This window comes from Dipodomys ordii, unplaced genomic scaffold (genome assembly GCF_000151885.1).
Source record: "Dipodomys ordii isolate 6190 unplaced genomic scaffold, Dord_2.0 Scaffold72, whole genome shotgun sequence".
NCBI classification, from domain to species: Eukaryota; Metazoa; Chordata; class Mammalia; order Rodentia; family Heteromyidae; genus Dipodomys; species Dipodomys ordii.
Window position 1 is genome coordinate 4,202,947 of NW_012267288.1, and position 12,789 is coordinate 4,215,735.

Sequence of the window (12,789 nt, forward strand, 5' to 3'; positions counted from 1 at the left end):
ATAACAGAGCTAAGGATATGATTTATTTCTGAATGATGTTTTTACAAGTTTGTATCAAATATAGATGGCCATCTTTAGAATTAAATTTCACTTTTAAGATTTAAACATTCATTTTGACGTTTTCCTTTTAGAGGTGAAAATTTTGTTCTTTATGATAATAATTAACATGAGATACTATACCAAATTTTGCATTGTAAAAGATGTTCTATTGATTAAATGTCAAATAATAATGTTAATTATTGCTGCTAATGAATGTTGTCTCCTTGGTCTAGACAGCTAAGTACATGATTTTGAGCTTCCTCTTCATTTATTTGTTTTACAATATTTATGTTTTTCCTTAAGTTAATAAACTTTTACAAAGGAGGTTTTGGCCATACCCTACAGCTTCTTATGAAAGGCATTTGACATTAGAGGAGAATTGTAAGAAAATACATAGACAAATGAAATGCTTGTTGTTTACACTCTAACAATTGTAGGTAGCTTAGCAGAAAGTGTTTTGTTTTCAATATATAATCTATTCTTAAATAATTAGTTGAATAATGTATACTTAGGAGATCTTTTTGAAAAAAATCTTTCAGACTCCCTAAACGTTGGGATGAATGACTTGAGCCTGTAGGTTTAAAGAATTTAGCTGAAATGAACATAGCATAAGTAAACAATTTTAAGCAACACTGTATGAGACACTGAAGGAAGGAGAGTGGCTTTTGAATACATTTGTCAACTTCTTTCAGGATATGGATTTGAAAGTCCTATGTTCATTCAGTAATGTAAATGAAGTTACAGTAATTCAGTAATATGAACATACTATTTAATGAGAAGTCATTCTAAAGAAAACAGTATTGGGCTGGGAAGTTGGCTCAGTGGTAGAGTGCTTGCCTCATATTCATGAGGCCCTGGGTTCGATTCCTCAGCACCACATAAGCAGAAAAAAGCCAGAAGTGGCATTGTGGCTTAAGTGGTAGAGTGCTAGCCTTGAGCTGAACAGCTGAGGGACAGGCCCAGCGTTCAGCCCACGACTGACCAACACCCCCCCCCAAAAAAAAAAAAAGGAAAAAAACCTATTTTTGTTAGATTCCAGTGTTTTCATAATACTTGTCTAAATCTGATACTTTGTTTTGAAATAAGTAAGCTTATTTCAGCCTTAGGAGTCAAATAAGATGGAGTTAAGAGTTATCTTTATTGATAATGATTGAAGACTGTACAGGTCTGCAACCAGGTGGGCTTCAAAGTACACTCTCCTCACTTACACATTAAGGGCACAGGTTACCTTTCCTACTCAGAGTCAAGGCTGATTTCACTGCAAAGGTGTTTTCTTTAGGAAATACTGCTATTAAAGGGGGAAGTTTATTCTTATTTCACTAATTGAACTGATCCCTGTTAAGAGTGAAAAATTTTAAATCCAATTGGGATTTAAAACTACCAAGACATTGTCAGGGAAATAGATTTCAGCATTTGAGATGAAGATAAGAGCCATTGGACAATTGAGGGAGAGGAATCATTTCTCTTAAACTCTATGTGATTTGAAACACAGAGGATGATCAGCCTGTTTGTTTTAATCTCATGTATAGTATATTTTATTAATATTTTTCTGAATTGATTAATTTGTCAGGGAATAACTTTTAGAGCTCTTGGATTATTGACAAAATTTGGTATAATTTTAGATTTAAATTGGTCATTGAAATTTGTGTTCTAAAATGTGTTCTAAAAACTGTTGAGATAATCTTTACAGTCATATTATACAATATAATATTTCAAGTTCATGCTAAGACATAAATTTAGATCTAGACTATGTTGATCTCAGTGAATGTTACTAACATGGTGAAGCTATTTCTGTTCCTACTAGAAGATCTCTGAAATTCATCTCAGGAAGATTAAGCATTTATAGACAATTCTATTATGGTCAACGATTATCATAATTTCTGTGTCAAACCTCTTGGTTCTAATGAAGAATGATTGTCCCTTCTTTAATGTAATTTAGTACAGCTTAATGCGCTATGAATTAAAAGAACAAAGATAAGCCTTTTAAAGTCAAGTGATGACATATTTCATAAATTTAGAATAATTTCTTAGGGTATATTTTCAGATTGATGTAGTGTCCCCTTCCCTTTTGAGGGGGATAATGAATTCAGGGCCTTGTGCTTTCTCAGTAAGGGCTCTACCACTTGAGCCACATCCTAGATCTTCATTGAGTAAGTTATTAAAGGTTTTGTTGTCTTTCTTAAAATGCCAGATGTGAAAGGAATTATTAATACAGTTTTCTGTAGACTCCTTTTTTTTATTTGGTGAAAAATGTTAAGTTCTACTGTTTATCCATATAAAATGTACACATTTTTCTTACAGGGAGAGCTAAGCTTTTATTTTTTAATATAATGGAAACTTTTGGATATTAAAATACCTGTCAATACCATATTATGGTTATTTTATGGCATTCTGTACCATTTTGAGGGTTATATATGCATTTGTAGCATATGATTTTTCTTAAACCTCAGAGCAGGAGCTATTAGATTCTTTATAACTTCAGATTACTTTTCTGTTTTCCTATTTTTTTTTGTCGTATCACAGGCAGTAGTTAATGTTTTTTTCAGTATGTTTTGTGAGGATATTTAGGAATATAAGACTGACAGTGTAAGTTCTAAATTGTGTTTGTAAGTATGCTTAATATTCAGTTTTATAAATTGTAAAGCTGAAATATAAGACCAACTTACTTGAATATAGAAGTATTAGATATGACATAGTTTAAATTCACTGGTAATCCTGAGTAATAGTTATAACGTTGTTTTTGCATTATAATGTATGACACAGATCATTTTTAAGTTTACCTATAATTCTGTTTTAAACCTTTTAAAAGAATTAGAGCTGGGGGTATGGCTCAAGTGGTAGAGCACCAGCTGTGAGCTAAAAGAGCTTAGTGAGACTCTGTGGTCCCATTTTAAAGCTCAGGTACCAGTACATACACACCAAAACAAAAATTGAAACAAACCAGAATTGTTGTAAACTTGTACTTGAAGATTAGTAGAGTGGCAGGTAGTAACAAAAAGCAGCCTGAAACTACTACTTAAGAGTTTGTCACTGGACTGGGAAGGTGGCTCAGAGGTAGAGAGCTTGCCTTGCATGCATGAGGCCCTTGGTTTGATTCTTCAGCACCACATAAGCAGAAAGAAAAAAGCCAGAAGTGGTGCTGTGGCTCAAGTGATAGAGCGCTAGCCTTGAGCTGAAGAGCTGAGGGACAGCACCCAGGCCCAGAGTTCAGGCCCTGTGACCAGACCACCACCCCCCCCCCAAAAAAAAAAGTTTTTCACTATTTATTTAGTTTTTCACTGTTTCCTAGTTCCTCCTATTTTAGAAACACTGTAAAATTACTGTGAAATCATAAAATTAAAAGTCCATATTCTTTTGTGTATTTCTAAGGCTTTGTTTAATTGACAAAAAGTAGAATGAGAAATAGCAATAAGGTTTATTCAGTATTTACTATATCTAAACCAGTGATTATTTTACCTAGTTCCTTTGTTTTAAAGATGATACTTTGAGATAAATTTATGTTTAGTTTCATAATTTTAGTCTTGTTTCAGAACCAATGACAGCTTGGATCAAGTTATATTAACATTAATGCTTCACCTTACTTAACAGAACTGTAGAATTAGGTCCTTTAGTTATATTTTCTTCATTATTATTTTTAAGTTGCAATAGTTTGTCTTAAGCTTAAGGATATAACAAGATCTATTTCTTGTTTGCCAAATTTCCAAACTGAATTTTTAATAAAAAAGTTGTAAGATCTGAAAAAGATATTTCATAGTAGATATTTTTGTATCTATAATTACTCTTTTTTTCCCCCCATCTAGGGGCTTAGTGGTTACTCTTCTGTTTGGGAAAACAAATTCAGAAAAATACCTAGAGCAGTGTGAACACTCATTTCTTCCTCCTACATCAACTGGGGTTCCTAAGGTAAATAGTGTAAGGGAATGGGAAACCTCAAAGTTAATTTCTCTACAATGATTATAAATGTGATCATCAGTTATAGCTTGGCATATTTTCCTGTTGATTAATGCTCACTAGAAATTTATGGGTGATTATCTGGTCATACTTAGAAAAAACATTTTAAGGGAGCTGAGAATAGAGGAATTGAAATATGGTAGAGGAAGTAAATATATTCAAATGTTACGTGCTGTAAATATCTATGGAAGTATCATAGTTAAACCCTATCACTACAAATAATTAAAAAATTAATCTGTAAACATTCTCAGTGTTATGTAAAAATGTGGTAATGCAAATTTGAGCAAAAGGTAGCTTAATTTAAATGTTTTCTTAATGTTTTAACATGGAATGTCAAAATGCTATATTATATTGCTATAATTAAATAATTTTACTCCTAGTAACTTTCATATGGATAATGTTTACTTAATTTTTTAGCATTATTATTAATGTATATCAATTATATATAATCATTGGTTTCACTGTGACATATATGCAAATATATGCATATATCTTGCTTTGATCATATACAACCTCCCTTTCACTCTTTTACTTTCCCTTTTCTCATCTTCCTTTCCTTTGCCCTAACAGTTCCTCTTCTACTTTCTGGATTTTTTGTTTTGTTCGTTTCTCCACAAGAGAGTAACATATAATATGATACTTATTTTCCTTAGTTGAGCATAAGTCTTTCAGTTCCATCCATTTGTCTGCAAATGACTCAAGTTCTTTATTTGTTTGACTAATACTTCAATTTTTATGCATGTGATATTTTTAAAATTCATTTTTCTGGTTAGTATCTATGCTGATTTCATATCTTGGCTCTTGTGCACAGTGCTGCAATAAGCATGGTTAGTTGTCTTTTTTGTATACTGATTTCATTTCCCTCAGATTAATACCTTCCAATGGTATAACTGGATTTCATACTTTTAACTTCTTTGTAATTTGAGAGTTAAAAAAACAACCTTAGCCGGGCGCTGGTGGCTCACGCCTGTAATCCTAGCTACTGAGGAGGCTGAGATCTGAGGATCACGGTTCAAAGCCAGCCCAGGCAAGGAAAATCCGTGAGACTCTTATCTCCAATAAACCACCAGAAAACCGGAAGTGGTGCTGTGGCTCAAGCGGTAGAGCGCTCGCCTTGAGCTGAAGAGCTGAGGGACAGCGCCCAGGCCCAGAGTTCAAGCCCCATGACTGACAAAAAAACCCCCAAACAAACAAAAAAACCCCAACCTTTTGCATTAGAACTTTCGTTAATATATATTCTTTGAGTATTGTTTAGTAGTTTTTCCTGAGGAAATAGACCTTTGCTTTTCTTTTTTTAAGGGAAAAAAATGCCTTTCTTTATTTCAAGTAGAACAATTATTTTTTTTTTATTGTGAAAATACTGTACAGAGGGGTTACAATTACATGGGCAAGATAATGAGTACTTTTCTTATCAAGCATTGTAGCCTCCTCCTTTGTTTCCCCTTCCCATCCCTTCCCATCCTCCCCCCGCACTGCCACCCAGGCCTCCCTGCTACCCTCCCCCCAAAGTTGTAAAGTTCATTTTTCGACATAACGACTTGACCTTTGCTTTTTTTTTGAAACATTTCATTCTCTTCTAGTTTATCTACTTAAGATCTTATGTGGTCTATGCTATTGCTCTTAGGCAGCAAACCTAGATAGTATGTCACTATAATCAACACTAAGCACTTAGGTTATACTAAATTTGTAAAAATGTACATATTTATTCAATAAGTAAATTTTAGGTTACTGTAACTTTTTCTATATAAGCATGTTTTTAAAAAAATAAATTAATAACTTATTTTTGTGCTAATACTAGGGCTTAAACTCTGAGTCTCATGTTCTTGCTTGGCTTATTTCATTTGTGGCTTGCACTCTACCACTTGAGCCACAGCTCCAGTTCCAGCTTTGCTTGTTAATTGGAGAAAAGAACATTTGTTTGTTAGCTTGGAACTATGATCCTCAGATCTAAGTTTCTTGAGAAGGTAGCAGAGCCACTGACAGCTAGCTTACTTTACAAACTAAAATAAATTTCGAGCCTTTTGAAAGAACAGTTTAAAAAACACCAGTGCCAGCCGAAAAACACACACATACATGGACATACATGCACATGTGTGACACAGACATACACACACACACACTCACACACACTATCCTTGGCTTACTCAGGGACTTCCCCTTCTATACCCTATCTTGCTGGAAGGCCTTCAGGAGAAGCCACTGTCCCTGTGATGACGCATTCTTCTGGCATCCCTCTTAAACTTTCCTGGGGCTGAGGCACTGCAGCTGTTTTCAGAAAAATGTTCATGGTGGTTTGTTTGGTTTCTTTTTTTCACCATAGATTTGCTTATGCATCATGAGCATTTTTTTCTACTGTTGGAAGTTTTTCAGTGTTGGGGTCCATGTTTTCAGAATTTTAAAGAGGTACTCAATTGAGGTCAGGAAAAGCTTCTGCTGAATCTTTAAATTTTCTTGCGACCCCCTTCCCCCTTCTTTGTTAATTTTCTTTTTTCTTGCCTCTTCTTCAGCTAATATTAACTAGGCAATCAGAATTTTTTAGGACCTTTGTAACTTTACGGGACCACTGCAGTAAATTTGGTCCGTTGTTACTAAAATGTGATGTAGTGAATGACTGTATATACATATGCCTGGAATTATATTTTTTAAGGATTTCCCACTTCCCGGCACTAGTGGCTCATACCTATAATCTTAGCAACTCAGGAAACTGAGATCTGAGGGTTGGGATATGAAGCCAGCCCAGAAGTTTATAAGACTCTTTTATGTAGTAGAGTCTGTAGAGGAGCTCTGGCTTAGGTGGTAGAATGACAGCTGAGAGCAAAAAAGCCAAGCAAGAGCTTTAAGCCCTAAGGTCAAGCTCCAGTACTAGCACCAAAAGAAAAAAAAAGTCTCCCTCTACTTTTTACTTCATGCTACTATTGACCTTTCTAATGAAAAGGAACACATTTTCCGTAGTTGCTTAAATTGTCCTTAAATAAAATCATTTTTTTAAAAATCTATTCATTTTGCAGCTAATGTGCTAGTGATTAAGACTGAGGAGTGAGAGGAAGGAATGAGATTTGAGTCTCAATAAAGCACTGTAATTTCTAAGTTCATTGAAATATGGCAGTTTTTCCACATTCTAAATAATATTTGCCAATTTAAATTTTTGTAGATAGTGTTTTGCAAATGCTAGATTCTCAAGAAATTAGTATCTTGAGAATTATAAGGCAATGTTACAATGAGAATTCAATTTGAAGTGAACTGGAAAAATCTTAAATCAAGAAACTACTGAATAAAGTACTATGATTTCTTTTAAGTGCTTAGAAGAAATGAAACGGGAAGCTAGGACTATTAAGATTGATAGAAGATTAACGGGTGCCAATATAATTGATGAACCTCTCCAGCAAGTAAGTTTCAGTGTGTGGTATTTGAATCGATATATTGTTTGCTAGGGTATACTGTATTTCTTTGGAGAATACTAAGATACATTTGGTTTAAATAATATGCTGAGGGCTGGGAAGGTGGCTCAGTGGTAGAGCGCTTGCCTTGCATGCTCGAGGCCCTGGGTTCGATTCCTCAGCACCACATAAGCAAAAAGAAAAAAGCCGGAAGTGGTGCTGTGGCTCAAGTGATAGAGTGCTAGCCTTGAGCTGAAGAGCTGAGGGACAGTGCCCAGGCCCAGAGTTCAAGCCCCACGACCGGACCAAAAAAAAAAAATAATATGCTGAAATTTTATGATAATGCTATACATGAATTTTGTACCTGAAGATTCTGTCTTATTTAGCATCTGTTATAAGGTAATTACTTACTATGAAAGTCTTTGGGTAAATCTACATTTAAAAATTGTTTGGCTGACAATTGAAATTTTTTTAAAATAATTTTCTTTCTTTTTCTTTCTCTCTCTCTCTTTTTTTTTTGGTCTGTTGTGGGGATTCAACTCAGGGCCTGGGCACTGTCTCTGAGCCTCTTTCTGCTCAAGACTAGCTGTCTACCACTTGAGCCATAGTACCATTTCCAGTTTTGGAGTGGTTAATTAGAGATAAGAGTCTCACGGGGACTTTTCTGTCAGGGCTGGCTTCAAATAGCAATCCTCAGATCTCAGCCTCGTGAGTAGTTAGGATTACAGGTATGAGCCACTGGTGGCCAGCTTAATTTTAGCATTATAAGCGTCAAACTATTAATTTTTGATGATAAATTAGCTCAATGGGTTTTAGAAACAATTTTAGAAACTTTTTTATGATTTTTTGAAAAAATACAAATTTAAATGGTTTGATTAAAATATGCTCAAAGTTAGAATTAGGTAAACCATTTCCCCTCCCATATTTTCTTCATCATTTTGATTATATGAGCATTATAAATATTTTGTACTTTAAAATCTTAACATTTATTTTAAAACAAATGCACATTTAATTTATCTTATTTGTAAAAAATGTAGGTACATTGATTTGTATTATTTGCTGCTTATGAACTAATAATCCTATTGGCTATATGTGAATTTCTATATTATTATTAGACATTGTTTTGAGAATTGGTGTCTATCTACATTGTTTTGGCTCTTATTTCTTCAAATTGATTTAGATTTATTATACCACTGAATTTTTTTCTCCTGCAAACTATCCTTACCTGAATTTGGGTGGAGTTTGTCTATAGATAATATTTTATAAAGTATTTGGGCAGTAAATAAATTGGAATATCAGAGTAATTTTAAAACTTTAAAACAGTTTTTAAATGATGGTAGTTTTATAATAATGGTAGGGATTTAAGATGTACATATTGACAGATAATCATCTTTATTTTTAACTTTCTGTTGTTACTTTAAGAATTCTAAAATGTTGAATTTGTTCCCTCAATATATTTTGTTATAGGTTATCCAGTTTTCCTTGAGGGATTATGTCCAGTATTGGTATTATACACTAAGTGATGATGAATCTTTTCTTCTTGAAATTAGACAGACTCTTCAAAATGCCCTTATTCAGTTTGCTACTAGGTAAGATCACTACATTGTTTTTATGCAGAAAAATTGATATGTTCTAATAGGGAAAAGAACTTTTAAATGACATAGGGCTATTAATTAAAAGGTAAGTAGAACAATACACTATTATAGTGGGTTAGTTTCCAGATTATTAAACATGGGGATTTTATAGAATACTTAAGCTCTGCTCTCTGTATGTTGTTTTGTTTTTGTTTTTGTTTGTATATGTGGTCTAAAAAGGTAATTTTCAAGTCCTTTATTCCACTTACTGATAAAACATTTTCCCCATTTGTGTATATCCTCCTATTTTCAGTACTATGAAAGAAAATTATGGTGGTATAACTACCTTTCATACTGCAATTTTAGAATAGTGTTGTGTTAACACTGGCACATACATGGTACAACTCCTCTCAGATGGAGGAGAGCATAGAGCCTAGGCAATGGAGAATATTCAGTTTATTCATTTATTTTATTTTAGAAGAGAACTGCATTTTCTTGTTAGCTATACTAGAATGCTGACTTTAAAAATGGGCTGTTGACTTATGGTTCAATATCCTAGTAAAATGGATTTGATTTCTAAAGGTAGACACTCACTCTGAATGCAATGTTGACTTTCATTTTTATTTTTGAGAACCTTTTAACTGAAATTGTTATATGAAAGGGAATGATCCTGAAGTTACTTTTGTTGTTGTTGTTGTTGGTCATAGGGCTTGAACTCTGGGCACTGCCCCTCAGCTATTCAGCTCAAGACTAGTACTCTACCACTTGAGCTACAGTGCCACTTCTGGTTTTCTGGTGGTTACTTGATTAGAGTCTCACGGACTGCCCGGCCTGGCTTTGAATCACATCCTCAGATCTCAGCCTCCTGAGTAGCTAGGATTACAGTCTTGAGCCTCTGGCACCTGGCCTGAATTTACTTTTGAAAGAAAGGATTTTATGCTTGGATGATTTTGTAGGTTTACTTTTTTCTAAGAGATTTTTAGTACCCTCTTCTTCCTCAGAATTCTTTGGTAGGTTGAATTGTTAAGCGGTTACATTCTCAAATTTGAATGTATAACTATACATCCAATCAACCCTTTATTTTCCTCATTTGGGCTCTTATGACATAGTATGAGAACCTTTGAGAATAGAGCTGTGTTAGGAATATTCCTGTGTTTTCTACTGGTAATTTCATCTTATATTGCGCTGTTATCAACTCCCCTATTTCCAAGCTACAAGGACCTTCCTTTAGCTTGGGAGTAGAGGTAGGGAGGAAGGATGGAATATATTTCTCAGTGTCAGAAACAATAATCTTTCCTATAGAGATGGATTTGTCCTCCTCTTCCTCATAATTAGTAGCAAGCAAAGTCACCAACCAGAATTACAGATACAAATTATTGTCAAAGAGATTTGAACTAGTAATTTGAAGACTTTAGTTTGTATAATGGCTCCATTACTTAGCTGTAGTACTGTTAACAGGTATTTTTTTTCACCCTCAAACAATAATGTTTTATTTTTTTAATTTAATTTAATTTTATTTGTGAACATACTGTACAGAGGGGTTACAATTGCATGGGCAGGATAATGTGTACATTTCTTACCAAGCATTGCAGCCTCCTCCTTTGTTTACCCTTCACATCACTTCCCAGCCTCCCCCCTCCCCCCCAGTCCCAATCCTTCTCCTTCCCCCCTCCCCCCCCACCCCCCGCACCGACATTGTTAACAGGTATTTTAAAATAAGTATAATAATACCTGTCCTGTTCTGTATTCCTCACAAGGTTTGTGTCAAGATTAAATTTTTGTACTATTCAATTAATGCATACTATTTTTATTACTAGCATATCACATAAGTTTATTTCAGATATAAGAGCATTTTTACATTTGATAAGCTTAAATTTTAACTTTATCAAGTAAAACTTACCTGGTATTTTGAGCCATTTCTGTCCAAGGTGTTGAGGGTACAGCAGTGAATATTCATAGGTTTCTGCTCTGAGGACTGAAGTGCAAATAGGAATATGAGAATGTTGTAGAGATTGGGCAGGCAGAGTTTTAATTTAAATTTAAGTTACTATATCATCCAAAACTCATAATTTTATAGATTAGGTATCAAAGGTCCAAAAAAGTTAAGTTAGTTTAGTGTTTTCCAATGAATTCTAGTTAAGAGTCTGATGTTCCTTCTCTGATTGTCTATCAGATACATTCAGATCTAGGTTATTCATCTGTTTCTTGCTTTTCAGTTTTCCCATTGAAATGATTTCCTTTGATCCACTCATCTCTTTTCCTTCTCTCACTTCATATCTATTTTAAAAAATATTCTGTACTATCAAATATTAAATGTAATATCAGAAGCCAGGTACTGGTGGCTCACACCTAAAATCCTAGCTATTTAGGAGACTGACATCTGAGGATTGAAATTTGAGGCCAGCTTGGCCAGCCAAAGCCCAGAAAGTCAACTCCAATTAATCATCAAAACAAAACAAAACTGGAAGTGTGTGGCTTCTCAGGTGGTACAGTGCTGAGAATACCTAGTGAGGGTGTGAGGCCCTGAGTTCAAGTCCCATTAGTGGTATCACAAAAAAGAAGGAGAGAAAGAAAAGTAGTACTTGTTTAATCACTGGAAACCCTTGTGCCTGCCATCTTTTTTTTTTTTTTTTGGCTGTGGGGCTTGAACTCAGGGCCCGGGTGCTATTTACTTCAGCTCTTCAGCTCAAGGCTATCTCACTCTACTACTTGAGCAACAGCTCTGGTTTTCTGGTGCTTTTATTGGAGATAAGAGTCTCAAGGACTTTCCTGCCCGGGCAGGCTTTGAATCTCCATCCTCAGATGTCAGTCTTCTGAGTAGCTAGGATTACAGGTGTGAGCCACTGGAGCCTCGTGCCTTCCATCTTCAGACTGATTTGAATTTATATTTTTGGTTGGCCATTGGCTTTAAAGTTTTGGCAAACTTAAAAAAAAACCACTGATGCTGATTTAGAGGTTCCTTTGAGGCTAAAAAATTATATCAAGTAAAGCCCTTAGCATACAGCAAGATTCATTTGTTATAGGTACCTTCTCTGTGAATGACTTTCCTAAGTTGGCTCTGTGTGTGTGTGTGTGTGTGTGTGTGTGTGCGCGCGCATGGGTGCATGGGTGCATGCGTGTGCACACAATCGCATGTGTACATGTGTGCACGTGTATGCCAGTACTGGGCTTAAACGCAGAGCCTGAGTGCCTTCCTTTTGCCTTTTCTGCTCAAGGCTAGCATTCTACCACTTGAGTCACAGTTCTACTTCTGGCTTATAAGTGGAGTGTCTGTTTTTTCCTGCACAGGCTTGCTTTGAACTCTAATCCTCAGATCACAGCTTCCTGAGTAGCTAGGATTACAAACATAAGCCACAGATGCCCAACTATAAGTTGGCTTTTTAAAAAAATATATTTTTTTAAAGACGCTGTACAGAGGGGTTATAGTTACATCAGTAATGAATACATTTCTTGTGGAGCATTGTTACCCCTTCCTTTGTTTTTCTCCTACTAACCCATCTCTCCCTTACCTCCCCCACTCCACCCCCACCCCCAAGTTGTAAAGTTCATTTCCAGCATAATATCTTGTATCATTGTTGCAATGGGTCATGCTGTGTCCTTGTTTCAGCATTTTGTCGTGTGTGTGTGTGTGTATGTGTGTGTGCACACACACAATGGAATTCTATACTTCCATCAGAAAGAATGACACTGACCCAGTTGTTAGGAAATGGAGAGACTTGGAAAAAATAATAGTAATGAAGTAAGCCAGACCCAAAGAAATAGAAGTCCCATGGTTTCCCATATTGGCTTTTTTGAATACTACAAAAATATACATCTTACCAAAAACTCCATGACTGTTTCCAATACCA

General features: G+C 35.0%; 1 protein-coding gene across 1 annotated transcript in view; it reads left to right on the forward strand.

Annotated features, from left to right (window-relative positions):
* The window catches only part of Snx13 (sorting nexin 13), a 124,309-nt gene that overhangs the window by 31,346 nt on the left and 80,174 nt on the right, over positions 1-12,789 (forward strand). Inside the window, exons 3-5 of the mRNA XM_013023987.1 lie at positions 3,840-3,942; positions 7,287-7,376; positions 8,835-8,956. Coding sequence (XP_012879441.1) covers positions 3,840-3,942; positions 7,287-7,376; positions 8,835-8,956 — 315 coding nt within the window. The remainder of the gene's footprint in view (positions 1-3,839; positions 3,943-7,286; positions 7,377-8,834; positions 8,957-12,789) is intronic.